We start from the raw sequence: 27,780 nt of genomic DNA, 5'->3' as shown, positions 1-27,780 counted from the left end.
TATTTATATAGCGCACAGAGCTGTGCTGGCCGGACCTGTGACCTCCTCCCTGCACTATGATCCTCTTCCGGGTGCAGGGAGGAGGAGATCCTGGCGCAGCAGCAGCGCCAGGTAAGGGAGGGAGGGATGAGCGGCTGGGACCCGCTGACTCACAGCAAAGGACAGCTCTTAACGCAAGAGCTGTCCTTTGCCATAATTATCGCATATGTTAGAGCATATGCGATAATTATGTATGCGATGGGCGGTGAAGGGGGCAGAGCTGAGCTGCGGATGTTAGAACATCCCGCCCCCCAGTATTTTGTACTAGCAGCTACTTGGCCTGTCAGCTCATCGCAGAGCGCCCTCTCTATATCTTTTGATATAAACCCATTTTTAACCCCAATAGAGGCTCCAGACCCATGCTAACCTAACTGTGTGGCGTTCCAGAATGACCTTATATGCTTTGCTAGTTAAAGTATATTGGAAATCATCCGTGGTTGTCTTGCCTGGCGCAGTTGTAAGGGAGAGCGTGGCTCGGGGTACATTGTTTTGATATGTTTATTCTTTTTATGCAATAAGTTTCTGATATTTTATTTAATACTGAATTAATTCCAATCATGTTTCTATATGCAGTGCACAAGGACTTATACAGGAGTGGTTAAAAAGGAGGGTGAGATAGAAGAGGTTAACAAAGGAGTTACTGTATAAGGTGTATGTGTGCAGGCATTACCAGGGGAGAGCAGAGGTGAGAGGAGTGTTAGAGCACAGCATTTTTTATGTACATATCGGTCAGTATATACACAGCTTTTTAGGGTAGTCCGTGTCTCCAACTTTACAATATATATTTTTACATTTATACATTTTTAAATAATTTAATTATCCGGATGATTTATGTGGTGGTGATGAAATTACCTTTATACTATTGTACTACAGTAAATGAGGTACTTTTACATCAATGTACTCCCCCCCCCCCCCCTCAAGCAAGCATCAACATGCTGTTTTTACGGGTGTAAAATGCTGGGCGTTCCCCTGTTCCAGCCCCCTGTCCGACCCCATTCCTCCCCTCCTAGAGCGAACGGCCAGGTGAGTGTAAATCTTGCCAAAGCCGTTCACTTGGGGGGTTTGCACATGCGCATATCCGTGCATCTGCAAACCCTGACCATCAGGGACAGGGACATCGGTCCCTATGTAACACCTCTGTAGTACGGCAGGTATTACAGAGGTGTTAGCTCTGGTATCAGCTAATTATAATAGGTTATCCAGTGGAAACCCCCATCATCATCATGTGTGCACTTACACAAGCCTTTAGGCACAATGCAGATGCTGCAGATACTGACAGATAGATGGGCACTTACTGCATGTCTGCTTCAGTCACAATTTTGCTTATGCATCTTACTTAATTGGACTTCATTTGGCCACACCTTCATTCCCATGTTCCACCGCTCCAAGCAGTAGGAGACACAAGTATCAGATTAAATCAAATCTGCACATGGTCATTGGAAGTTGAAAATTTATGTATTTTACAGTAACCAAACTAGGGTACATCCAACACAGCATTAGACCCTAAAATCTGAATGGGGATGACTTCTTATTTGATGTCAGAGAAGCCTATATTTCTATATAATATATACATAATTACAATACAAAAAAAAAAACTATAGTCAAATATTCTATTAAACCTGGAGTATGTCGGTCAGGTTGGTTGACCGTTTATTCTGAGAGTAAGGAGCCTGTATTTCTTATCCTTCATATGTCTCAAGAGTCATTAGTGATCATTATTTACTGAAAGGCCACCGGCCATAGCTACTAGAACGCTAAAGGTCAGTGACCATTCTAAAGGTCACCAAGAGATTATTACCTATAATAACATTTGACAGTGGCTCTTGTTCGAAGCTGTGGGTGTTATATTTTGATGTTTCTTATATTGACAGGAATTTATTGCTTAGCCAAAAACGGAATTACTGTTAAATTGAAAAAGTCTACTTTATTGCCTGTGGGCTAATATGTAAGCATAGCTTGTTAAACAACTTCTTGGCGTACTCTTCTCTTTTTATTCTGTTTATGCCTTAGAGGCAGTGGCCAAATTAGGAATTGATTTCATTCATAACAGATAAACGTGACGGTGTTCCATAAAGTACAATAACATCACAAGTGGGAAATAGAGTGGGGAGAGAATGCGGTGTCAGTGTTTTGCATTGTTTAATATTATAATGCATGCCATTAACATTTAGAAAACTACAAATGGTAAACAGAGTAAGACCTCACTGCTCTTTACTTTATGTGCTATACAGTAGTTAATGGCTGTAAGTGACTGCAGCTAGTCATTCTGCAACCTGAGTCTCTATTACCTTCCCGTCCTTGGCACATAATACCAGCTCTATTTATATTAATGCAGTTTACACTAGAATAAATATCTAACTTGATTCATTGCAAGAGCATTCCAGCAAAGTTGAACCTACATTATAAGACTTGTAGCAAGAAAGTTCTAAATTTCTTAATTAATGCACTACATTGTAACATACTTGCCGACTTCTTAGCTGGGCTTTGCGGGAGAGAGGGGGCGTGGGAGCACTCAATTGTAATTTGGATAGCTCCGCCCATGGCCCCACCCCATTTACGGCATGTAAATGGGGCGGGGCCATGGGCGGAGCTATCCAAAGTACATTTCAGATAGTACTTCAGAAAGTTAGCGCTACGTACATTTTTCAAAGTTGAAATCCTTGTTTCCTCCCTCTCTCCCTCCCTCCACGCTGCTGCTGCTGCTGCTGCTTTATAAAAATAATTGTTCCTCTCCTCCTGCACCCTCATTACTGCTTCATAAAAATGTTATAAGGCAGTGGGGAGGGGAACAATTTTTACGAAGCAGCGGCAGTGTGGGTGTCTGTATTGAGTGGGGCGGGGGTTTGAGATACAGCCTGATTCAGTAAACAGCGCAGCGGGGAGCAGTGGGAGAGAAGCAGGAGGGAAGTGCCGAAGCAGCCAGCCGCTATCTTACTGTCATCTGCGGCGCTGCCGGCCTGCCCTCTGCTGCTCCTGAGTCCTGTAGCCTCCTCTCCTCCTCTGCTGCTCGCTGATGATCCCGCGGCTGCCCCATGCTCTGTGCTGCTGCTGCCGGCTTGCCGCTATGATGGTGACTGACTACATCCGGTCCCCGGCTGTCATTTAATAGGACAGCCGCACAGAGGGTACCGTCGGCGCTGCGCTTGCCGCTTTGTGACTTGCGCATGGCAGTCACTGATTTTTTTGCCAGGTAGGCTAAAATCCGGGAGGATCAAGTACATTAGCGGGAGACCGGGAGAAAGAATCAAAAAGCGGGATACTCCCGCGAAATGCGGGAGGGTCGGCAACCCTGCATTGTAATCCACCTCACCCCTCCCAAAAACACTTCCATAGCATAGGCATTACCGAGAGCATTATGCTGCTGTGCTGATTTCCTGTATGCCACCACACAACTAACTTCTCGAAAGTCTGCTTGGGGATCAATTACTGATTCACAGCCAACCTCATTTATTGTATAAGGAGGCAACTGAAGACTATCCCAATATGCATTTTAATGATGTACCTCTGCGTACTTTTGATCAATGGCACTTGCTGCCAAATCATTTTCTTGGGTCACTGATGCTAAATACAATCTGTCACAATTCTTATCCAAGGGTTAGATATAAGAAAATCAATCTTTGTGTGACAAGTAGCAATTAGGAAATATGCAGGTTTTGGGATTTAGTTGGGTTAGATTTCTATGTACAATGTAGCCCAAATCCAATCCTGGATCCAAATTAGAGGTATAAATTAATTTTACAGTGTAATTGTTTTAGTGCTACTTAGTATTTTAATGCTGCTGCAATGAAATAAAACCGCTCAAGCCCTCCAAGAAATTCCCCCTACGAATAATTTAGGCTTAATTATTTAAATAAAGTTGCCATCATTCTTTAAGGGATGCACAATTGCTATCTTTTAATAATTATTACAAGTCAGTGAAATAAGGCAGTAAGAACAGCAATTTTGGAAGCAAATTTATTTTACAGTCAATTACTGAAACATATTTAACCCTTTGAGTGCCAGCATCTCTGTGAGAGATGTGTAAAATGTCTGCTAAAGATGCCAGCGTTGCTTACATTTGCTATATAAATTAAAAAAATGTTGTAACAATAGAGTATATTTCCTATTTAAGGTAAACATTACAGGTCATTAAAATGAAAACAGATGTTTGCTTTGGCAATTTTCACACCTATTTTGACAAATTCACTTGGCACTCAAAGGGTTAAAACAATGTTGTTGTTTTTTTCTTTTCGACAACGAAAAAAAAAAACCACATTGCAAAGTAACAACACTCCACCTTTCACCACTGAGAATAGATCGAATCATACCCTGAATCTACTACAGTAATTTGAACTTCAATTTTTTTAAATTAAGAGAACACCTGATGATAGGGTGGATGGGCAGGTACAGTACATATAATGCGGTCCACATGGCACCCCAACAATCCAGGTTATATACAGTACATAAACACATATATATATACACACACATACAGTATGTGTTCTCCCCACGCTTAATTTCATTGGCTGTAAGAAAAATGACCCTACTGCCTGGCCCGATGCAGCCTCTTGTACAGCACTAGCCATACCCACTCTAATGAAATTGGGTGGCCTGTAAAAAAAATTGCTATGGGGCCCACAAAGAATTATCTAACTTGATTCATTGCAAGAGCATTCCAGAAAAGTTGAAACCACATTATAAGACTTGTAGCAAGCAAGTTAGCATTTTCTTAATTAATGCACTACATTGTAATCCACCTCACCCCTCTCAAAACCACTTCCGTAAAATAGGCATATTCAGTTACGTCCGTGTCTGCTATTGTGTAGGTAAATTAATAAATACATTTTGTAGAATACTATATAAAGTTATAGGACACACTATATCCAACATCATGGGACTACTGGATATGATGATAATAGTACTGTGGAGTAGATATAAGAAGCAGTGATAAGGGACTTTGGGGGAGATTCTCTAAGAATCTCCGCCCCCCTTTGCATTTATAATTATCGCATATGTTCTAACATATGCGATAATTATAGCAAAGGACAGCTCTTGCGTTAAGAGCTGTCCTTTGCGGTGAGAGTCGCCGGGTCCCAGCAGGTCCCGGCGGCTTCCCCCTCACTCACACACCCGGCGCTGCTGTTGCACCGGGCTCTCCTCCCTGCACCCGGAAGAGGATCAGTGCAGGGAGGAGGTCACAGGTCCGGGCAGCACAGCTCTGTGCTGCTCGGACACAGGTGAGGGGGCGATGCGGGGCGGCGGGGGTCCGTGCGGGGCGACGGGGGTTCGTTGTGGGGCGGCGGTGGGATGCGGTAGAAACCCATTGGCTTCTATGGGGCATCGCCAGATTTTTCTGGCGATGCCCCCCACCGCGGTAACCCGGTAACGGGGTTTTTACCGCATTTTTAGCTTAGAGAATCTCCCCCTTTATCACTAGCCAATAAGCTCCTGTCTTTTTTTAAGCCCAGCCTGTAACTTAACAAGCAGGAGCTGATTGCTCGGTGATAAAGTACCAAGCACTTTATCACTTTTTCCTTTTCACTGCTTCATACATCTATCCCTGTGTTACCATCATTGCACACAAAGTAAACTACCCCTACCTATTTACACACAAAATAATAAAGTCAATGAGCATGGTGTGGCCATAATGCAGACATTTATAAGCTATAGTATGTACATATAAAACATACCAAAATAAAATGCTCTTAGTAGGCATAAGACTCTACAAACCTATCTAAGATGACCCCGAATCTAGAAGGGTTCTGTTGTATTTCAAATACAGTAGTCATCTTAAGCATATATTGTTTTATATAAAATATAGGATACGAAAAGATATGAAGACCTACATTCTGCAACCAAAGTGAGGCTGGTTTAACTTAGCACTATGGGCATCAGGACCCTGTATCATGAAGTGTACACACTTGCACCATGAGGGGGACAGCGGTGTAATGTAGGATTCCATGCGGCACTCGGCAGCATAACATCAACATGTATACAATAACTTCTTGTTGGCCATTGAACGTGGCTCACCATACAATGCGACCAGTGGGAGAGCACTATTAGGCATAGGGTCCAACTGAGAGTTGTTCTTTTTTGTGGGAAATCAAAAACCGTTCAATTATCGAGCAGATATAGCATATGAATCTAATCACAATCCCCTCACACTTTGACTAAGAGAAAGATGGCCACTGGGGGAGGTAACCGGACGTTTTCTGGTAGTGTCAGAAAAAATGGAGACTTGACCAGGTGTTTAAAGAACGTATCTGTGACATCAGCACCGGCCTCGATCAGCCCGTCTCTGTTACAAAGATGTGGATGTGTCAAACTTACTCACATATGCACAGACTGAAAAATTAATTAGATGGTTCGTGAATTGTGCATGGATTTGCAGGTGAATAGCGATACTGATGCTTTAACAATTACTCTAACTCGCAGATATACACAGGGCAAGTTTTCTTTCTGTCTGCGCAGCGGTTATCTAGTCAAAGTCATCTGCAACTTTGCAGATGAGCGATCAGGTCTGAATCAGACCCATACAAATTTAATGATGTGCATGATTTGTCATTCCATTTTGCCTGATATTACAGATCGGACCATTATCATATAAGTGTGACCCGGCCTAAAAGAAGTGATGCTGGGAAATGCTTCAATACTAAATACCAGAGGCATTTTCACAAACAAATCATCAAACCTATTACTGTAAAAAAAAAAACATCAAGGACATTTGGATCGTATGCAAATAGGACAAAAAAAAAATCTATCATGTTGCATTTGTACATAATAATCTACACATCTGAAAAGAAATTAACTAGTACCATTGCAGAGACTTCCATCAAAATAATGGCCTTGGCCGCAGTTACTGATGCACTGTCCTTTCAGCAAGGCCAGAGGAGGCAAGCAGGAGGTGCACTGGTTGGCCACTGGTCCGGAACATGAGGCACAGTCTTTGTGACAAGCTGGGGAAACAAAAAATACAGGAACAGATGTCTCACAACTGAAAGAAACTTTTCTGTATACTGACATTTATTTTTTTCAAACTGGTTATTCCCATAGATCAACCCATAGGAAGCTGCAAAAATATGTTATGTTAAGATTTGGTCTTGCATTAGAACATGCTGTGATATGCTTGCCAGAATACAAGTCATGCTGATGGCAGATTAGATCACAGGAGGAAAGTAACAAAACTTCTGAAGTTACAAATACTCCTGATGATAACACAAAGGAATACAGTCAACTAAAAAACTGTTGAATTCATCTTTGAACCAAAGTATCAGCTGGAGGTTTGGATGACTGACTGGGCACAGCTAGATCATCATTCTGAAGGAGAATCTGTCAATCCAGTCATATTCCACCATCATGGGAAGGTTTTGTGTTTGGAAAATACAGTGTACATTTGTTTTTTTTTAAATTGTTATTGCTTTATCATAGGTTTTCAGTGTTAATGGTTAATGGATAATGGATTTTATTACAGCATGAGGATCCTACGCAGGTTATGGCAATGGCAGCCACAGCACAAGTTTTGTGGGCGAGGAATAAAATGCTTCACAGACATTCTATTCATGTAATACACACCATTCTGCTAGCTGTGCCCTGCCACTTATATTGTAACAAATGACTGGTATTAGCTGATGTTTATTGCCTGTTATTTGTATTCATATCTCTACCAGTTCGATTTGCTGCCACCACTCCTTTAAAAAAGTAAAAATTTAATTGAAACTGACTACAACTTAAATGCCTAGAAAATCTTTAATTTAGTAAGATAAAGAGGATCACTGCATAAAATTAATATAGAAGCTTAACATGCCTCAGCAACCATAAGCTTTTCTCACTCTGTGTAAATTAAGCTCGGAGATTCAATAGGCAATGTGTAAATATATATATTTTACCGGTTACCTGTGGCTTTAATTAGACATAAAAACATGAAACCATTTAGGGGAAACAAAGTACAGACAGGAGCAGAGAAATGAGTCAGTTGAGACAGCAGAGTGATTGCCACAGATGCAAATTGCACTGCATAGATTACAATGCATTACAAGCTGGTTGTGAGCAATAAGTCCATATGTCTTCGCAATTGGGTACTAATTTTCTTAATAACATAATAACCTTTTAAAAAATAGAAAACAGCCTGTATTTTAATTTATATATGGATTGAACATGATTATAACAAAATCATAAAATGCCCAGTCAAAGCATTAAACTCTTTTGGATGGAAAAATAAATGTCCCTGCTCTTTGCTGAGTAAGTCCCTGTACTGTAATAAAGCCGAAGCTTAAGAAAGAGCTACAAACAGTAGCAGGTCATATGCATATAATGGCATATACATAGTTATATACCAGTAAGCCCGCTTGCAGCAAATACTTTGAAAGCTATTCTGCTACTTACTGTATGTGTTTGTGCATGTGTGAGAGAAAGTGATGTAGTTTCACTTGTTGCCAACAGGTGGCAGTGTTTCAGAGACAAACAGACACTAGACATATACTGTATAATATGTCTGGCTCAGTATTTGCATTAACAATTGTCCTCCTCTTTGTTGTATAAATACAGCATTCATTTTTAAAAGGAAAATCCATTTATTTAGGGATTCGTACAAAAAAACCCTTTTAATTTACTAGATATAGGACCAGATGCACTAAGCTTCAAAAAGTGATAAAATGGAGAGTGACAAACAGCCAGCCAATCAGCTCCTACAGTACCTGCCATGTTACAGTCTGTGTTTGAAAAAGGTCATATAGGATCTGATTGGCTGGCTGTTTATCACTTTCCACTTTATCACTTTTAAAGCTTGATACATCTGGCCCAAAATCATTTGTTTTTTACATTTTCTGTAGAATATTAATCATATCTACCCCAGGACTTCTAAAACTGTAAATCATCAGATTGAAATGGAGTAATACAGGGGGAAATTTTCGAAGATGGGAGTTCTATATCACATGTGATGTTGCCATGGGCAACCAATCAGAATCTACTTCTTATTTATTTAGCACCTTCTAAAGTATACTAATTTGATTTGTTGCCCATAGCAACATCCCTTGTGAAATAGACCTCCCGTCTTAGTAAATTCCCCCTTATGTGCCTTTTCTCACTACCTTGTCAGTATAAGCCACACAATACTGGTGATCAGGGCGGCCATTAGAACTTGTGTGACAAGGACTGATAAAATAGGCGGTATGCACAGCTCCAACCTCTGGGGGGTCGGAGCTATGAATACTGTGGGTGGAGCTACAGCAGGGGTGTGGCAGAAATGAGTGCGTAAAGTATAAACCAGTTTAAAAAACAAAATTTGGGCCATGAGGGTGTATGTTATTATAATGTCGATCTATCATATAAATGATATAATATCCTAGCAATGCCTTATTTACCTCAGTATGCATATGCAAGAGCCGCCATCATTGCTGTTATGCGTAAGCATGTGCATACTAATAGCAGCAACAACTAAGTGCATTGTGTTGAAGACATTTATAATTGTCCGCAGCTGCAGAGCCAACCCAGGACCCCTATCTGTTGGGACCCACAATGAAATCTCACCCCCATAATGGTGGCACTTCTGTGGTGACAGATAGAGAATTGCATTTACCCCTAACCCAGTGGTTCCCAAACTGTGCGCCTAGGCTCCCTGGGGTGCCTTGGAGCACTTGCAGGGGTGCCTCGGTTTGGTTGTCCAGAACCGAGTCAAATTATTTATGGTCAATGTAATAGGCAAAATCAGTGCTGGTGGCTTCCGGTTTTTAAATATGTGGATAAACAGAAGTGAATTCTGTCCCTCACCACATAACTGGACCTAAGGATGACATATAAGCACAACTTATTTAATTTAATATTGTTTTCTGAAATTCTCGGGGTGCCTTGACAAATATTCTGATAATCTAGCGTGCCGTGATGCAAAAAAGTTTGGGAACCACTGCCCTGACCACTAAAGATAAAGAATCTGTAGGGAAGGGGAATGCTAGATACACACAAAATGTATCTATCATTACAAGTACAAGATGTTATAGGTGCAAAGAACAACTAAGTAAACCAGACAAAAATGTGATATTGTCCTATAATAGTGGTGCCACAAAAGCAGTTTACACAATAGTGGTTTTTCAGTGATGAACAGGCTCATGTAAAATTTTACAAGTGTTATATGTGCTGGACAGAAAATCTCTGTATTGTAACAATCTGCCATAATAACATGTACACGTTACCATAAGCACTTTAACGTTTACAAGTGCAGCACCTGCACTTGCATTGTATGTTGTGTAACAGTTCGAGCTCACTGTAATCTTTGCAGAGCTTTTGCAGCATTCACTTTGTGCCTTTTACAATTCCCCAATATGACACTACCCTTATGTAAGAATAAGGGGTGAGGTGCCCATAAACAACCATTTTATGTTCCTTTGGTTGACGCTCACCCTAATTTTGACATCTTTAGTTATAGCTTAAAGGGAAAAATATTTTTTTTTTCGTTTTATTGGCTAAATATTGTCATTGAATTTCTCATTGGTAAAGGAGTATTTCTTACCCATGCACAATCCATCAGAGTCAGCATAATAGCCTGCTGGGCAGTGCAAGGCACATTTGCCACGATGAAACATTCTACCTTGGGTACAGCTTAAACATCTACTGTTGTCGGGAGAACAAGTCTGACATGATGGATCACACGCTTAAAGAAAAAGAGAAGAATACATTAAAGCCAAACAATATAAAATACCAGACTATCAGTTCTTTCAAACATAGTTGATGAAATGTATACATAATATATGGCTGTGGTCTGATAGTTTCCAAATGTGAATCTTTTGCTTGGATCTCTCTATGCACTTGGCACTAAGAAATAGTGAGGCAGATGGCCATTCAGAGGAATAGGCAGTGTGGGCCAGGCCACTATAAAATGGAGTCATAATTGTTTTGAGCCATTTATTTTCTATGTTTTCAAACAGAAAAAAATAGCCTTCACTGAGCATAGAAATTTCACATTTTCATCTCGTTTAATTTAAAAAATATTCAGTTAATTAAATCTGGAAATGAAGAAGGAGGATACTACCATATGACATTAATAGCTATGTTGTAACCTATACGAATTAGCAGCTTGTCGTAAATGACAGGCTGGAATAAACAAAATATTCCTGCATAAACTACTGTTTCTCTAATTCACCAAAATAATGCATCTTACTTCACTAAACTTACATTACATGCAGGTTAGGTCTCCAAATAATTGAGGATATAACCGACTTTGGTAAATTTATGAAAAAAAAAACTCAAGCTGTGACACCCCCTCACCACACACCACACCCCCCCCCCCCCCCCAAAAAAAAGGTCATCATTCCTCTGCTACCTCACACAAAAGGTCGCCTACTGTTAAAAACGTATCCTCTCTGCGCCTCTGGTGGCAAGACCATGCCAGCACATGAACGGTGGCAAGATATTGCTCCACTGTGTACTCACTGTTTAAACAGGCATAGCCTACTTCTCTGAGGCAGGTTATATGCTACATGGGATAATAATAGAAGTGATGATCATAGGGGATAATGATATAGGTGATCATAATAAAAGGGTGCATTGATTAAAAAAGAGGAGTGGTACTGGGAGATGTATAATATTGAGGCAGGAAATAAAGAGCTTGAAGGGTAAGAAGATTATTATGATGACTATAAGTGTTACATGTGGGAAAAGGGATGATGACAGTAAAAAGATTCTGAAAATAAATGCAAATGGGACTGGGGTAGATAATAAGGATTTCAATGTAATGCTCTATTTCCAACCTAATAGGTGAATATTTTAATGATCTACTTAAAATGACTATGGAAGAGGCAGCCTCAGGACCAGTTGGAAGCTTCAATGAGTTTGAAGAAACTCAGGGAGCCCGAGATGTGCTCCTACCACCAGTGCTGTGCCTAAACACGTGCATAGGGGGCCGTGCGATCGATGGACCCTCTCCCAAAGGTTAGGGGACCCGTTTTTCCTCTAACCCCTCTCAACCATAAGGCTGAGAAGGGGAAAATAGGGATCGGTGGGTCCTCTTCGCCGAAGCTTAGAGAGACCCTCTTTCCTCAACCCTCGGAAGGGTTAGGACGGTGGGTCCTCCGCACCCGAAGGTTTGGAGAGACCCGCATTAGACTTCCCTCCGCCTTGCGGCTCGGGGTCGTCCTCGAGGAGACCGAAGCACTCCCCAAAAGGCGAGAGCTTTGGCACATTGGAGAATGGTAGGCCCATAAGGGTCAACCACACAACCCAAAAAAACAAGTGACAAACTACAGAAAACGGAAAACGTGAAAAGTGACGAACGTGAGGAGGAAGAGAAATAAATAATAAAGAGGACCCCAGCCAGAAGGCCGGGGTGGGAGTGTGAAAAATTGTCCTACCCCATCCAAAAGGACGAGGTAAGGACGTGCAGCCTAACCTAGAGGGGAAGTGCGCAGTGCAAGTGCTTACTAATGCTAGGTGATTTTGGTATCACCCGTGCATGTTCGGCACCCCCGAGTTTCCCCGGGGGCACAGTGCAGCCTCGGACTCCAGGCAGCCGACCGATCAGAGTCCGAACAAGTGTTTCTCTGCTCCCATCGTAGGGCACTTTCCAGCCCCTGGCATGGGAATGGGTACTCCACTGGGCTTTTCGAAAGACTCCCTTAGGGGTTGCGGCCCCTTCGGAAGAGCAATCTACTCAGTCTCAGTGTTTCTCCGATCCCAAGGTTAAGGTACTAAGCTGGGCCTTTCGGGGTCTCCCCATCAGAGGCTACGAACCTCTGCAACAGGAGCCATCTACTCAGTCCCAGCCTTTCTCCGCTCTTTGGGAATGGATACTAGACTGAGCCTTTCGCTGTCTCATCCTTCGGGGGCTACGAACCCCGTCAAGAGAGCCAAACTACTATGCCCAGTGTTTCTCCCCCCCCCCCTCTCACCAGTGGGTTTACGGAAACAACACCTCCTACCACTGGCAGAGGTGAAGGTACTCAGCCAGACTCTTCACCACTCCCAGGCAAAAAAGAGGGGTCCCACACCCTCCGCCCATCAGAGCAGCTACTCAGTCCAGCCTTTCTCTATTCTCTGCCAGAGGCCAGTCCATACCCACTGATAAGAACAGATACTACACTTGATCTTAGCCAAAAGTCAGAGAAGCGGAAGCTTCAATGTATATCTGTAAGTCTTTACATTCGGAGCATCCCCAGAAGGCCCTGATTTCAGCTGGGCAAGTTAATGTTGAACTAGTTGGGTAAACATGATGAGATTAAAGGGACAATATATTGAAATAGTGTCAGCAAAAGATGTAATAAAATGCAATTTCTGAGTATTAATAACAGGTGTAGGTGTTATTTATGTTTGTTTATCTTGCGTTATTTTTCACTGTGTGTTATACGTAAATGTAGAGACTGTCTACTCTGTTTGCATTTATATTTGCATATAACATCCTACTGCAATACTTTCCTATGCATATATATTTGCTGCCTCTCTGTAAACTTGGGAGAGTTTCTCCTGTCAGCTCTAGCCATAGAGCAGTAAATGAAGTAGTTCCGTGAGGCATTATTGTTCTGGCAATACGGTTCATTCACTCGGTTGATGGACTATAGCACAGCTTTAAGCAATCATCCAGCACACGCTGTCTCCTTTACTGCAGACAAGTGGCTGTGTCAGTTCTCCGGATCCTTTCAGTTTTACACTGTGCTGCTTACTGAGCCAAATAATGGTCATAAAGAGGAGTAAATGTTCCCGCTTCCTAATCACTCTTAGCTAGCTATCTTGCTTGCTCTGTTTTATGCGAACATAGACACAGGCACTAAAATAATTAACATTTCCAGAAAAAAAAGGTGCAAATTTTAAGTGTAACACCCCATACACACTAGGCAATATTGTTAACAATATTGTTCAGAATGGGGCTTCTGAGTGATATTACATAGAATTTGACAGCAATATTGTTATTTTTTAGTGTGGATACTCAATATCCAGGGGCGTAACTACCATAGGTGCAGGGGGTGCAGCTGCTATGGGGCCCAGAGCTTAAGGGGGCCCATCTTTGCTGTCAAACTAATATGTTTTGCATACATTTATCACCATCAGTTGCTAAATAGGGGGCCCCTTACAAACTTTTGCTATGGGGCCTACGAATATCTAGTTACGCCTCTGTCAATATCCTTAATAATGCGTCGTTAACGATGATTGATATCTACCAAACATGCAGGTCAATTTGGCAATATAGCCAAAGGACCTGCATGTTATCCTGGGTCCCGGTGACATCATTGGCGGACAATACCATTTTGTGCGTACCAACAATATTGGCCATGGTTAACTATATAGGCCGCGGCCGATATCGGGTAATGTCTATGGGGCTTAAGATCACATTTCATGTTAGACCTTTCTGTCACTATTTTTATAGACTAAACATCAGAAAGCAAAAAAATTATAATAAAAGAATAGGGTACCCACAAATTGGTAATCTGGAACCCAATAGGAAATGAACATTCGGTTTGATGGTGCAGTATCAAGCCTTGGAGAGAGATAAAGTGGAAATGTTGCCCAAAGCAACCAATCAGATCCTAACTGTCATTTATCTAGCACAGTCTTAAAGAGCACAGTTAAAAGCTGATTGGTTGGTTTGGGAAACTAGTTCATTTTCTCTAGCCATTAATGTATTTTGTACATCACTGACCAGAGCCTTTTAGTTGTGTAGTGTTGCTAGACTTTGACCCAGGAACCAGTCCTACAGCTAAGGTCACCATTGTCACTAGTACTTGCATGTATGTTACTTTAACATACTGGGCACCCTGTACAAACCAGCAGCTCTGCTCTCTAGAGAAGAATCGGGGGTCCTAAGGGAGAGCAGGGCTCAATAAAGGTGGCACATCCAGTAGTTTTGACGCTATCAGTTATATAAGAGACTAGCACAGCATTAAATAGATTTATTATATACTGTGTTGGACTGGAAAGAAGTTGCTAAAAGTAAATTAAATCAAAATTTATTTAAAAAATTGGTCTTAATTAATGACCAGACCAGGCCATGTGCCAGATTAAGCATCTCCCCTGTCAAGACATGGCAATGCTACTCTGAGACTGTAAGTGTTACCATCGGATGAGGTATTGCGGCCTAACACATATGGGGATCACCACACTGCCCACGTATCTAGCCCTGCAATATATCAGACACTTATTCTTTCACTTTCAAAGGTAGAGGGAATAAATACGAAATGTTTTCTGTGAGGGAAATACTCAAATAAGCACTTTAGCACGGTAATTGCTTCATCTGTTGGAAGCACTGTGGCAATAGAGAGTGTAATGTTCATGTGCGATAAAATAACACCCATATTTTATGGGAATAGCAGCACCTGCCTGGCGTATAAATACATTATTGTTTTTAAGGCTTGCAGGCCTGAGAGGAATAGAATTTAAAGCTTAATGGAACAATTCCTGCACCATCGGCTGCTTTACCCTGACGCACGTCTGTAATTCAATTTGATCGCAGGTTTACACTATATACAGTGTTGTGGGAAATGTACCATTTTCTTCTACACAGTTTTAACCTTCTAGATACTGGAGAAACTGTGATGCGCGGTTCACACAGCAGTTCCTTTAAGGGATTTTTTTATATGGATTCCAATTTAATGGAATTTGACAGGTTTCAGAATCCCATAGTTGTGCTATTCAGAAGGCATTCAAATACAACAAACAACATTTTAGATTTTATATAACTTAATTTTATAAATATCGAGGTCTTGGTGTCCTTCCCATGTTAAATGCTAATATCTAGTATGGTCCAAACTTGCAAACATGTTTTACAAGTAATAATAAATATTGCATTTAAAATACATTTATGGTCACTTGTATATAAAGTTGTGCCACCTTTGTTTTTAAAATACTTATAATTGTCCCCTTTATTATAAGTGGGGACTGAGTCTATAATTACTTGTGCAACAAATCATCTCAATGCACCAATTAGGTAAATGAGCGTGATCCGGGAGTGTATCTTGTTCTCTCCCGAGAGCAAATGTGATCTCCATGAAATTTTGGAGTCTCCTGGCGAGTATGAAGTGTATAAGTGTATACAGTATATCTTCTTTATGTGCTAGAAGAAGTAACTTAAAAATGTGAATTTGGCTACAGAGTCAGGTCAGATAAATCCTCCAATCCTCAGAGGGATTGTCCAATCATTGTGTATGTTCTTCAATAGATAGGTAGGTCAGTCATATTACATATTAAGCAGCCCAAAAGATGCGACCTCCCCATCCGACTTTTTGAATGACCAGTTTAAGGTGTTTATTGGCTGAAGCTCCTGCTTTCACCCCTACACAATTATAGGGATGAGCAGCTGATATCAGGTGTTTGTCCCGAAATGTATAGGAGTGTTCCTAGCTTAAGACATGACTTCACTTTCAGTTTTACTTTCCTAGAGAAAATAAACAGTTTGCTGGAATTCCAAAAAGAAAAAATGAATTAAATAAATATTTTTTTTACTGTTATTCAAATCATTCTGAATCTGGATTGGTGATTGTGGAATTGCTGCGATATGTGTATTTTACATAGGCTTTGTCAGCAAGGTAACCCTATCTCATTAACAATTACAGCCCGTGTCCATGTGACTGTTGGTACATTTAGGAAATCATTTGTTATTATTGCAATTTGTGACAAAAATAAATGATAATTATCAGGACAAATTACTGACAAATGGAAACTATACACAATGATGTGTTACATACAATATAGAGACTGTATTTTTTCCACAAGTTAAGGTGTTAGCAAATAACATTAGAAAAATGGGTACTTGTTTCCTAGCATGGCGCCCACTAAGCAAATAGCTTACTGGGCTATTCTGCGTAGGAAAATTAAGTGCACCGGAGTGCTTATACAATGAAATATCACATAGGATAGCATGGCACCAAATGCGATGCGATGCAATATTTCATTGTATAAGCACCCATGCCATGTGATGTGATGGGTGCTTAATATGCCATTGCATCACCCCCAGTAACCACGGCACCCCGAAGAGTGGCGAGCGCAGCGAGCCTCGCGATGGTACGCGTTACGCGTCCTCCCGACCTTTTCATACCCCCACTATCCACGTCGGCGTGGAGTTGACTGTATATAGTGTGGCGGGCGCAGCGAGCCACCGAGCCCGAATCGTGGCGAGCGGGCGCGGAATACATGTAAAGTAATGCGCGTCCCCTCGCGGGGCTTGCTGCGTTTGCCACGCTTCGGGCTCGGTGGCTTGCTGCGCTTGCCACACTATATAAAATCAACTCCACGCCGACGTGGATAGTGGGGGTATGAAAAGGTCGGAGGATGCGTTCCGCCGCCCCTCGTGGGGCTCGCCACGCTTCAGGGTGGCGTGGATAGGGGGGTGTTTTAGGAACACATTCACACCAGCCATATCATGCATCTGAAAATATGGAAAATCGCATCGCATGTCATGCAAAAAGCGCATGCAATGCGAGGCGATTTCACTACGTTAGTGTACATAGAAAATCTGGGGGCACCCTTCTAGGAAACAAGTACCAAAAAATGTTTTAAACGGTTTTAACAACTAGGTTGTCATTGACTTTGTCATCTCAATAAATGATACACTTTATAGCCAGTCAAGTCAGTTGTAATTCTCTTTGTTTTTTCCAAGGCTGAAAGTCCCATATTCCAGAAATCATCTGCAGTTAGCAAAACTGTTGTACACAATTTGAAGGATTTTATTTTAATGCCAACTACAGATAAATCAGCAGATATTTTTTGTTCCAGTGCATTACTTCAGCTGGAATATGTTGTAACATGCTTTATTAATGGTACTATGGGAAATCAGAACAGACATACTTATTTCTTCTTACTGAGGTCATACGAGGTAACTCAGACATAAAGAATTACCTGCACAGGTTCCGTTTTGAGCATAGGATCCTGAACCACAGCTGTCTACACAGCGACCACGGTGTTTCAACTGGGATGGGTCACTGCAGATCAAGCAGTCATTTTCTAAAGGCCCATGGCACTCTGAGCAAGATTCATGGCAAGCTAGAAGGCAAAACAGGTTTATATACAATATAAGTATATCATAGTTGTACTACAATTCACATCACAAAGCATTTACAGAATTCCTTTTGCATTTTAAAAACTCAACTATGATACATATTAATTTATAAAGCCAGGTCAATGGGTCTGAACGGTAGCACAAATGGAGAGAGTAATCAAAGGATGTGTCTATGGAAGAGTTTTGTAGTCTATTTTTATACGAAAACAGATAATTTCAAGTATGTGGCACATTACCAGCTAAACAAATATAGAACATGCTTTAAGTAAAGTATGGTACATTTAGAGGGTGATTCTAGTTAACCCACAAAGCTGCAAAATTCAAAGCTTTGGTGTTCCTTTAAATGCCCCCCCCCCCCCTGCACGCCAGTTTCCCCACACGCATGTGAATAGATGGTTAGCAAAAACTTTCAATAGTCGCCGCCCATCGAATGATTTTGTGCTTGTAGACCTAAGAAACTTCTCTGGTGTTTTAGATCTGCGGGTACCTGTATGGGAAGCGGGCGGGCAGCTAACATCAGCTGCCCGCGCCCCCACACCCGCGAACATCCATGGGAATGCCCAGAGTTTTCATGGGAACACCAATGAAACACTCGGCATTCCAATCGACGTGACTACGGCCCGTCACCTCACGCCCCCCACCTGCACTACGGGCACTGTGCTGCCCAGACCTGTGAGCTCCTCCTCCCTGCACTATGATCCTCTTCCGGGTGCAGGGAGGAGGAGAGACCGGAGCAGAAGTGCTGGGTAAGGGAGGAAGGGGGGAGCCGCCGGGACCCGCTGAGTGTCACCACAAAGGACAGCTCTTAACGCAAGAGCTGTCCTTTGCCATAATTATTGCATATGTTAGAGTATATGCGATAATTATGTAGGCAATGGGCGGCAAAGGGGGGCGGAGCTGGACTGCGGATGTTACAACATCCCGCCCTTCATCTGGTCAGGTATACTTGGGAAGCATTAAATTAGTTTACAGTTTGCCTGCTACAGAACTCTTATTTTCTAATGGTTTAGAATACGTCTTTCCTCCTTATCTGCCGTAATTCTCACAGGTTCTCAATTTCAGTGAACACATGGTGAGATTTTGACAGGAGATTTTCATAGTCATAATCTCCTAGGTTTTTCAAAATCTCCCAGCTTTTCTCCCTAGACACTGATATGAAGTCAATAACTCCTAGCATAGATAGGCAATTTTTCCTAAGTGATAGACTATCATTAGTTGGACAAAATCACTTAGTCAAAAGCTCCAGTAAAATCGAGCCAAAATCTCTTGTGCATCTGGTCAAAATAACTAAGTCAACATTGACCATTAGCCAATATCTCACCACGTGTAGTGATTGTAAATATGGCATATCAGGAAAAAACATAAACAAACGGTTAAGGCATTAACTCGTCTCTATTAGTTTACTTCGTTTAAACAAAAAAAGCTTTGCAGGATATGACACAAAGGACATTCCTGCTGAGTTGGACATAAACCGGTCACATATGGTCCCACATTGTGTCCAAAAAAGCATTTATCACCGGGGTACACAGGCTATATTTGCTGCCATTAATTTTACCAGGAGTATTTATATTTACATCCAAATCTTTATAATCTGCATTTGGAACAATATGCCATGACTGAACTTTGCCTATGCAAGAAGCCCCTTCCAGCCACATTATGCCCTTCATTCATAATATGCAATTAAAGTATGCACTCTGCAATATCTGCACTTACATATTCTGAGTTCTGGAGCACCAATAAGCCTACATTCACCTCAGCATCGGGCCTATTTACTCACACAACCATTAATGTAGAAAAACTGACCTAAGCATTCCAAGAAGCACAGATCTATTAATATTCTGTAGAGTAATATGATTTTATTTTAATCAGTGCTAATATTAACTATATGCATGGATTGACTAATGAAAAGATCTTCAAAACCTTAATTATTATTTTTTTCCCCAGGTTCAAGAATTCCTTGAACCTAAATGTTGATATTTTTCATATATCTCTACTAAAAATAAAATATATATATATATCAATTTTAAAATATAGCATGGAGCCCTTATCCCTAACACATTTTCTGAATGTCAGCCAGCTTGCAGCCAGCTCTTGATGGTTTTATTGTACTACTAAAGTTGCCAGCTCCTGGAAGACTAAAGCTGGCCATACATCAGAAAGATCGATCTTAAGATCGATTGCACTCATGATTGTGTACAATTTCCCTTGAAATCCCCGGCAGTCCTTGGTGGTTTTTGGACACACAATCTACACACAATCGATCATACAATCAATCATACAATCCATCTACTGCATGATTGTGTACACAAGATGTGCACACAATCTGCATACAATCCATCTTACAATCAGTCATACAATCCATCTGCTGATTGATTGTATGATTATGTACATAAGATGTGCACACAATCTGCATACAATCCATCTTACAATCAGTTGAGATTGTATGATTGGGTACAATATCTTTCTGATGTATGGCCACCTTTCCGCATTGAAATGACTGAAATATAATCATCAACTTGTCCTTAGTTAACTCTATTTAGATTTTGCACCTGGGACATGCACATTCTTGACATCTAGTGAGTGAGACAGGATGGCATGCTTGTGCCTTCTTGTTCCAGAGGTATTATAGAAATCAGAATGATTCAGGTTTTAAATATTTATGACATAATGCTGTATTATTATACAAGAGCCTGATAAATGTTCTCAAATTGGCTTAAGTGTCATTTACAGAACAGCTTTTGAACTCTATTTTTTTAATAAACACTGAGATTTTGATATGTTATTCTTCCTGTCAAAGGATTTCTTATAAATACATGTTTTTATAGCGATCAAACTGGAAGCAAATATTGCAAACAAAAGACCACTTCCTTGATATTGGCAGTGTGTAGTGGGACACGGAACGCTTATCTAAATAAACAAATCTCTTGAAGCCATTGGAAAAAATAGGAGACAAGACCCTTCCTTCACCCTTCTCTGTATCATATCTACATTTTGTTTTAGTATAATTGCAACTTAACTTGGCCATTGCAAAGCACATTTCTTTATGTTCATTGCTAAGGATGGTTTATATAATAAAATAAAGATAGCTAGCAAAGCACAGGAGAAATCTATATGCAGTATGATATTTCCACAGCCTGTTTTGCATGAGTATGCATTTTACAAATACAGCTCTCCACCCCAACCCTCCTCCTCATGCTGATACCATTTGGCATACAGTACATGGGGCAAAATTTAATTAGCCACAGGCTAAATGATCTTCAGGGCTATTTAATTAAAGCCAGCAGCAGCCTGTGATTGGCCACCAGGTTGCAGTTAATAAGGATTTCTATTCGAGCCATAGGAGGTCCAGTTCAATCAAGTGATCTAGTTCTAAGTCCAGATGAGTCATCTGTTCCAATCAAACATTGTCATTTCCGGCCTGGCTTCCCTGTATAGCAGTTCCCAGCCCAGCATCAACCATTGCCAGTTCTAGCCTGTTTTCCCTGTATAGCCCAGCATTAAGCACTGTTTGTTTCAGCTTCGCTTCTCTGAATCAGCCAGCAAGGCAACAAGCATTGAGTCATAGAAAATTCTGTTGTATCCTGTATGGTTCCATATATTAGACCAATATTAACTCACAAGTGACACTCACTCCCTGTTACTCACTCTCAGGGCCAGATGTATCAATCTTCAAAAGTGATAAAATGGACAGTGATAAACTGACAGCCAATCAGCTCCTACCTGTCATGTTACAGGCTGGGTTTGAAAAATAACAGGGAGGAGCTGATAGGCTAGCTGTTTATCACTCTCAATTTTATCACTTTTGAAGCTTGATACATCTGGCCCTAATGTCTCCCAACTCAGACCACCCAGCTTCTTAAATATATGCCATGACTGAACTTTGCACCCAGCTCTTGGCTCTCAACCCTGCTAGTGTACAAGCAAAACCACAGACATGACAAAGGCAATCAAATATATTTTAAAGAGAGATAATGGTATTATAGATGCATCTTTTACCCTTTGTGACAATATCTACAGTATATCTCCAATTTTATATACTGTAGATCTCTGTCCTCTACCCTTTACTACATGTTCCTCTTTGGGGGGAAATCCAATCTGTAATGATGTTTCTCTAGCTGTGCATATATTGGCCAGTTCTGGTAGTGCTAATATTGTAGGTTATGGGGTGTCTTCACCAACAGGTCATGTTTTGTGAATTGCATTAACCATGTACAGGTGCTTTCATCTATTCTGCTGGCCCAGTAATTATCTCACCTTCTCCCATGGCAGAACTTCTGAAATCATGACCTGGTAGAAAAACTTGAGTGTGAGTTTGCAAGGCACTGCTCTACTTTTCTTTTTATTAAAAAGGCAGTGGAAAGATGGTGTAAAACTTTAGATATCCACATTTCATTTTTAAGGTCTATTTGTCCTTTAAAAATGCTGCTGTGTGACATTTTATTGGAAAAAAAGGGGGCATTTGGAAAGCACAAATAATCATGACCAACGTTATTTTTTTCTATTATTGATCTATCTGACAAGATGATTGCCAGTTCAAGCTTACAATGTGAAAGCTTTAAAATCAGGCCTAAATCTTGATCTCCTTGACAAATCTAAAGCCAAATGTCAACGATATTTATAGTGGAGTTCTACTTACAAATTCATTGCAATAAGTCAGCACGAAGAATCAAATTTCAAGACTTTAGTCTTCAGTGCAAAGAGAGCCCCCCATGCCATGTCCACTAGCGAACAATCCTGATGTTTTACATGAAGCAAACCTAAGAATCACCAGAGGATGTCTCCAGCACACTATGCTGACTGATGCCCTGGTACACCATAAGCTATGTCTTTATTTATAATTGTATAATACAAATACTTTGCTTGAGGGTTCAGTTCCCAAAATATAAAAAAAAAATGGGCCACTGGATCCTGGTCAGTCAATACCCCAGCAAGCTATTAGAATAACACAGTGATGTAGCTCATACTTGGAAAGTGGTAAAATTAACATTTGGACACATCTTTTATGTATGTATGTATGTATGTATGTATGTATGTATATATGTATGTGTGTGTATGTACAGTATGTATGTATGTATGTATGTATGTATGTATGTATGTATGTATGTATGTATGTATGAATGATCACTGACAATTATGTAACACTTCGACTAGCCAAGTATCCCAGAGCCCCCACCCGGATACTTGGCACAGGCACATGCCCATGACATTATAAGACATCTATATAAATAATTCTGCCCCTTGAGAAACAATTTATGTACTTGTTTTTCCTGTAATTTCTTTCCTTTGTAGAAGTATGATACTGTTCGATTCATTCGGATGACCGGCGGTCAGAATACGGATGCTGGCATCCTGATGCAGGGAATCCTGACAGGGGTCCAGAAAGTATACTTTCCTTACCCCTGTCTCCCTTTCCTTACCCCTTGTTTCCACTCCCCCCCCCCTGTAGCTTACCACACCCACAGCAACTGGACCTTAACGCTCCCCGCTAGTGCCTACCCTAACCCACCCAATCCGCAGCCTTAAAATTACCCTCCCACTCCCAGTGACATTCATCTGCTGAAGTCCGGAGGGTGGGATGGTTGTTTGCTGCAAGAATAGCACGAAGTGGTGTCAGTGTCAGTAAGTAGATGTCAGTTTAAGTAAGTGTGTGTCAGTAAGAAGTACCGGTCAGTGGGCCAGATGCACTAAGTTTCAAAGGTGATACATTGGAGAGTGATACACAGCCAGCCAATCAGCTCCTACCTACCATGTCACAGTCTGTGTTTGAAAAATGTCAGGTAGGAGCTGATTGATTGGTTGTTTATCACTCTCCATTTTATCACTTTTGAAGCTTAGTGCATCTGGCCCAGTACGTTGTACCTGCATCAGTAAAAGAGGTCTATCAGTTTGTATGAAAATGTGCCAATAAGTGGTGTCAGTGGTATCTGTCCGTAAATGGTATATTTGTCAACAAGTGTTCTTGTGGCAGTAAGAGGTGTATGTGTCAGTAAGTGGTACTGTATGTTAGTAGGGGTGTGCATGTCAATAAATGTGTTGGTATCATCAGCAAGGGTGAATTTAGGGGCCAGGCCGCCCCTAGGCACAACATTTTTGTGTCCCCCCCCCCTATACATTGTTATTTAGATATTTCATAAAACTTTAACTGTAGCCCACCTTAAAAAAAATTTAAGCACTGTGGACTGCTCACTGTACGGAGGACCCGGAGGGAGGGAGGCACTTATTAGTACAGTGATTAGCACAGTGTCTCTGTCAGTCTCTATCCGGCTCACACACTGTCTGTGACTGACTGAGCGCAGGGAGGATCTGCGCACCGCTCAGCTCAGCTGCTAGATACACAGCAGCCAATAGACTGTGTGTCTGTGTAGAGTAGCCAATGCGCGGGAGCCGGCAGCAGTGAGCCTGAGCCATTTCCGGATGCGCAGGGGGACTGTCGGACCAAGCCACTAAGTGGTGATGTAATGTGCATGGCAGAGTGGGTGGGCAGTGGCGGGTGACGAGCGGCGCTGCCGCCTACATATGATAATTAATGTCTGCGGCGGCGGCGCTCGACACTCACAGCTGCCCACCCGCTGTGCCATTTAACAGAATGTCAGCCTGCCTGCCGCCCTTAATTGGTGCCTCACGGGCCTAGACACAAATCCGGCCCTGGGTATCAGAGATGTATGTAGGTAACTGTGGCTATCAATAAGCGGTGAATGTGTCAGTAAGGCATGTCAGTATGTGCCTACAGTATGTAAGAAAGAGAAGAGTCTGTGCCAGGGGTATCTGTCAGTAAGAGGTATCTGTGTTAACCAGGTACTGTGGGCCAGATGCACTAAACTGTAGCTAAACTGATATCTTGTTTACAGCACATTGAGGCCTAAAACTGGATCTGCCAGAAAGCTACTTTAAGACTTTGATTAGTGCATCACCTATGGAAAGAGATTTAATTAACTGATCGTATTAAAACAGCGGATTATATAGCACCTTATTTTAGATATTGATACTTACTGTAGGTGAATACACTATTAGTTATATGTTGTTTGAATTGTTTTGTGTTAAATGTGGTGTTATTATTCAGTATTATATGTGTGTTGATTACATTATTATTATACTAAAACCCTTGGTTTTCGCACTATGGGCATAATTTCACATCTTTTCCAAATGTGCGAGGGTAGTGATGAAGTGTTTTTTTTGGGACGTGATACAGACAGCACAGGTGTGTCTGGACAGTTTTTTTAGGGTGGCGGCAACTGTGCGATGTCACATGCCGCCGATAAATGCCTGCTCTGTGACTTACAAGGCAGCGCAGCAAGGAGGGGGGGGGGGGGGGTACCCTTAATATGCCATACAGCGAAGCACTCCCCAAATGTTGTGTTTGTATCACAGGGCAGAGTGGAAACCAGCAGGCTGGATGATCTTGCCCTGTGCTGGGTGGTTCCCAGTAGGTGGGTATAGATCATTGGGTCGACCTAAAGTCGTTGGGTTGACACCACTGGGACGACATACTGCAAGGTCGACAGGGGTCTAGATCGAAACGGGTGAAGGTCGACAGGTCATTCGGTCGACACAAGCATTAGGTCGACATGGTCTAGGTCTACAGTCAAAAAGGTCAACATGGGGTTTTTCACTGTTTACCCAGTGGTGTCGACCTAATGACTGTCGACCATTTTTAGGTCGACTAACCGACCGTATCCCCCCACAGGCTACTAGCGGAAATATTAAAATGTTGGCTGAATTAGGCCCCATAAGAGCCGCAAAACCCAAGCATTTTTAACCTAAATTTCACGCAATGATGAATAGGGACCTTCTAACCCCCTCTCAGGAGTCTACCCACTTCTACGATCGTATATGCTGCAATTCCTTCTTGTGCGTGTGCAGTACGTTAGGACTGAACCCAGACGGAAAGTGATAGTAATAGGTGAGGCAGCCATTTATAAAAGGGGCTGTCCTGCCCCGAGTTTAATCATAAACTGGTCTATAGCATCCTCACTAACTGCACTACAAATAGCGTCGATTATACCTAACGGGCAGTTTCTGTCATTCTTGAAAAATAAGCCCCTTACAGTTTTGTGCTTTAAACAAAATCAATACTATATTAGGGACTTCTGAGTACTGGCAAAATGCTGGCAGACAACAAACTCCCTGGCTTGACATGATTTCCACTCTCTAACAAGGAATGGCTATAATAGAACCGGGCGACAAGACTCATTTAGTGACAATAACTACTGAGCAATAAAATATGATGTAGTATCAGTGTTCTGGGAAAAATTACGATTCCAGATGACATTTTCTCGGCCACAACATAAGATGCCTCTTAATGCACACCAAGTGCTGTGTTATGGAATGCTGCGAGGCACTGACTGGAGGTGTTTGTGTATGGTTTGTTAGAAATGAATTATGGGTACTGTGAAATGTGAAGCCATCTCCACAAGCTCTATATTATGCAATCAGTGCAGCCAGGCTGAACTAAAGCAAATTGGATTTATTCCCATGAGAACCAATGAAGAAAATTCCCTAGAATAGTACTCTAATAAGAGCATTTGCCCACACATACGTACAGAAAAATGACATTAATAATTCTATAGTAAAAAGATAACATTGCTCAGACAGCTATAGTGATTCATTAAGAAGAAACACATTTAAGAATAGCAGCAACAATGGCAAGATATTGTTTTTTTCCAATTTATTAAGAATCCTAATAATACACATGCATTGTAGCAGCCCGTAACAACTTAGGCTGTGTGACATGTCACAAAGGATATATCTCTTGCTAATTGCCATCTCTCAGGTGGCACCAAGAACAGCAGTATCATGAGGATGCCAAGTTATGTTACCTCCAGAAAAAAAAAGCCCTGAATATTACTTTTCTAAGCTAACCCTCAGGAGATGAGCTTTTTTTTTTTATATCGGAAAACATAACTAGAGATAGAAGATTGAATTGATTTTTGAGTGGAGCCGGCAGTATTGTAATGCAGTGGCTTGTTTTATAGAATCATATGTTTTCTTCTTCAACGTGGTAAGATTAGGATGTAACTGGGAACACTTATGGATATACTTTGTCACGGACTGGCCGGCCGAGTCTCCAGATACCTCAATCTGAGAATCTCCACCAGAGACTTATGGATTGTATCCGGTTGATAGATCTACAGTGTCTAGGTAGACAGTAAGTAGATAGTCAGTAGGTTGACAGTAAAAGGTCAACATTCAAAAGGCCAACAGGGTCAAAAGGTTGACATGCAAAATGTCGACATGGTTTTTACACAAATTGTCTAATTATTTTTTGCTGTTTTTCATAATTCACAATCCATGTCGGCATAGAGGGAGAATATAATAGTGTGCCAAGCTTAGCGAGTGTACACTAATTGGTGGTCCATGTGGACAGGTGTCGACATCGACATAAAAAGAATGCCAACCTTTAGATTGTGGACCATCTTTCCATGTAGACCTTTTGAATATCAACCATTTGACCCTGTCAACATATTGCATGTTGATCTTTTACTATCAAATTACTGTATATCTAGAAAATGAAGATAAATCAATCTACAACCCTTACGGATAATCGCAATGTGTGAATGCTTAAACTTGGATCACTGCCAACAGGGACTGATGTGAATGTTCAAAAATGCTCTCTGTAAAGCACCGTGGAATATGTATACGCTATGTAAAGTACTGGTAATAAATTAAATAAAAATATATTCCTTAGGTGAAATGTGGCGCAAAGTTTTGTAACCAAATGCGGATTGAGATGAATGCTTCTGAAATTCATATCTAGACATACATAAGTCCAAGATATTCTCTTAAGAATGATGAGC

The 27,780-nt window shown here is 41.3% G+C and overlaps 1 protein-coding gene and 1 pseudogene across 3 annotated transcripts in view; both read right to left on the bottom strand.

Annotated features, from left to right (window-relative positions):
• The window catches only part of FRAS1 (Fraser extracellular matrix complex subunit 1), a 460,024-nt gene that overhangs the window by 184,285 nt on the left and 247,959 nt on the right, over positions 1–27,780 (bottom strand). For all 3 annotated transcript variants that reach the window (XM_083177073.1, XM_083177084.1, XM_083177093.1), the window contains 3 exons: positions 17,827–17,970; positions 10,520–10,660; positions 6,834–6,974 (listed from right to left, as the gene is read on the bottom strand). In XM_083177073.1, coding sequence (XP_083033199.1) covers positions 6,834–6,974; positions 10,520–10,660; positions 17,827–17,970 — 426 coding nt within the window. The remainder of the gene's footprint in view (positions 1–6,833; positions 6,975–10,519; positions 10,661–17,826; positions 17,971–27,780) is intronic.
• LOC146045466 (U2 spliceosomal RNA) lies at positions 12,979–13,114 on the bottom strand (annotated as a pseudogene).

This window comes from Crinia signifera, chromosome 1, assembly GCF_055691185.1.
Source record: "Crinia signifera chromosome 1, ASM5569118v1, whole genome shotgun sequence".
Lineage (NCBI taxonomy): Eukaryota > Metazoa > Chordata > Amphibia > Anura > Myobatrachidae > Crinia > Crinia signifera.
Note: the sequence above shows the minus strand (reverse complement) of the source record. Positions and strands in the feature narration are given on the sequence as shown.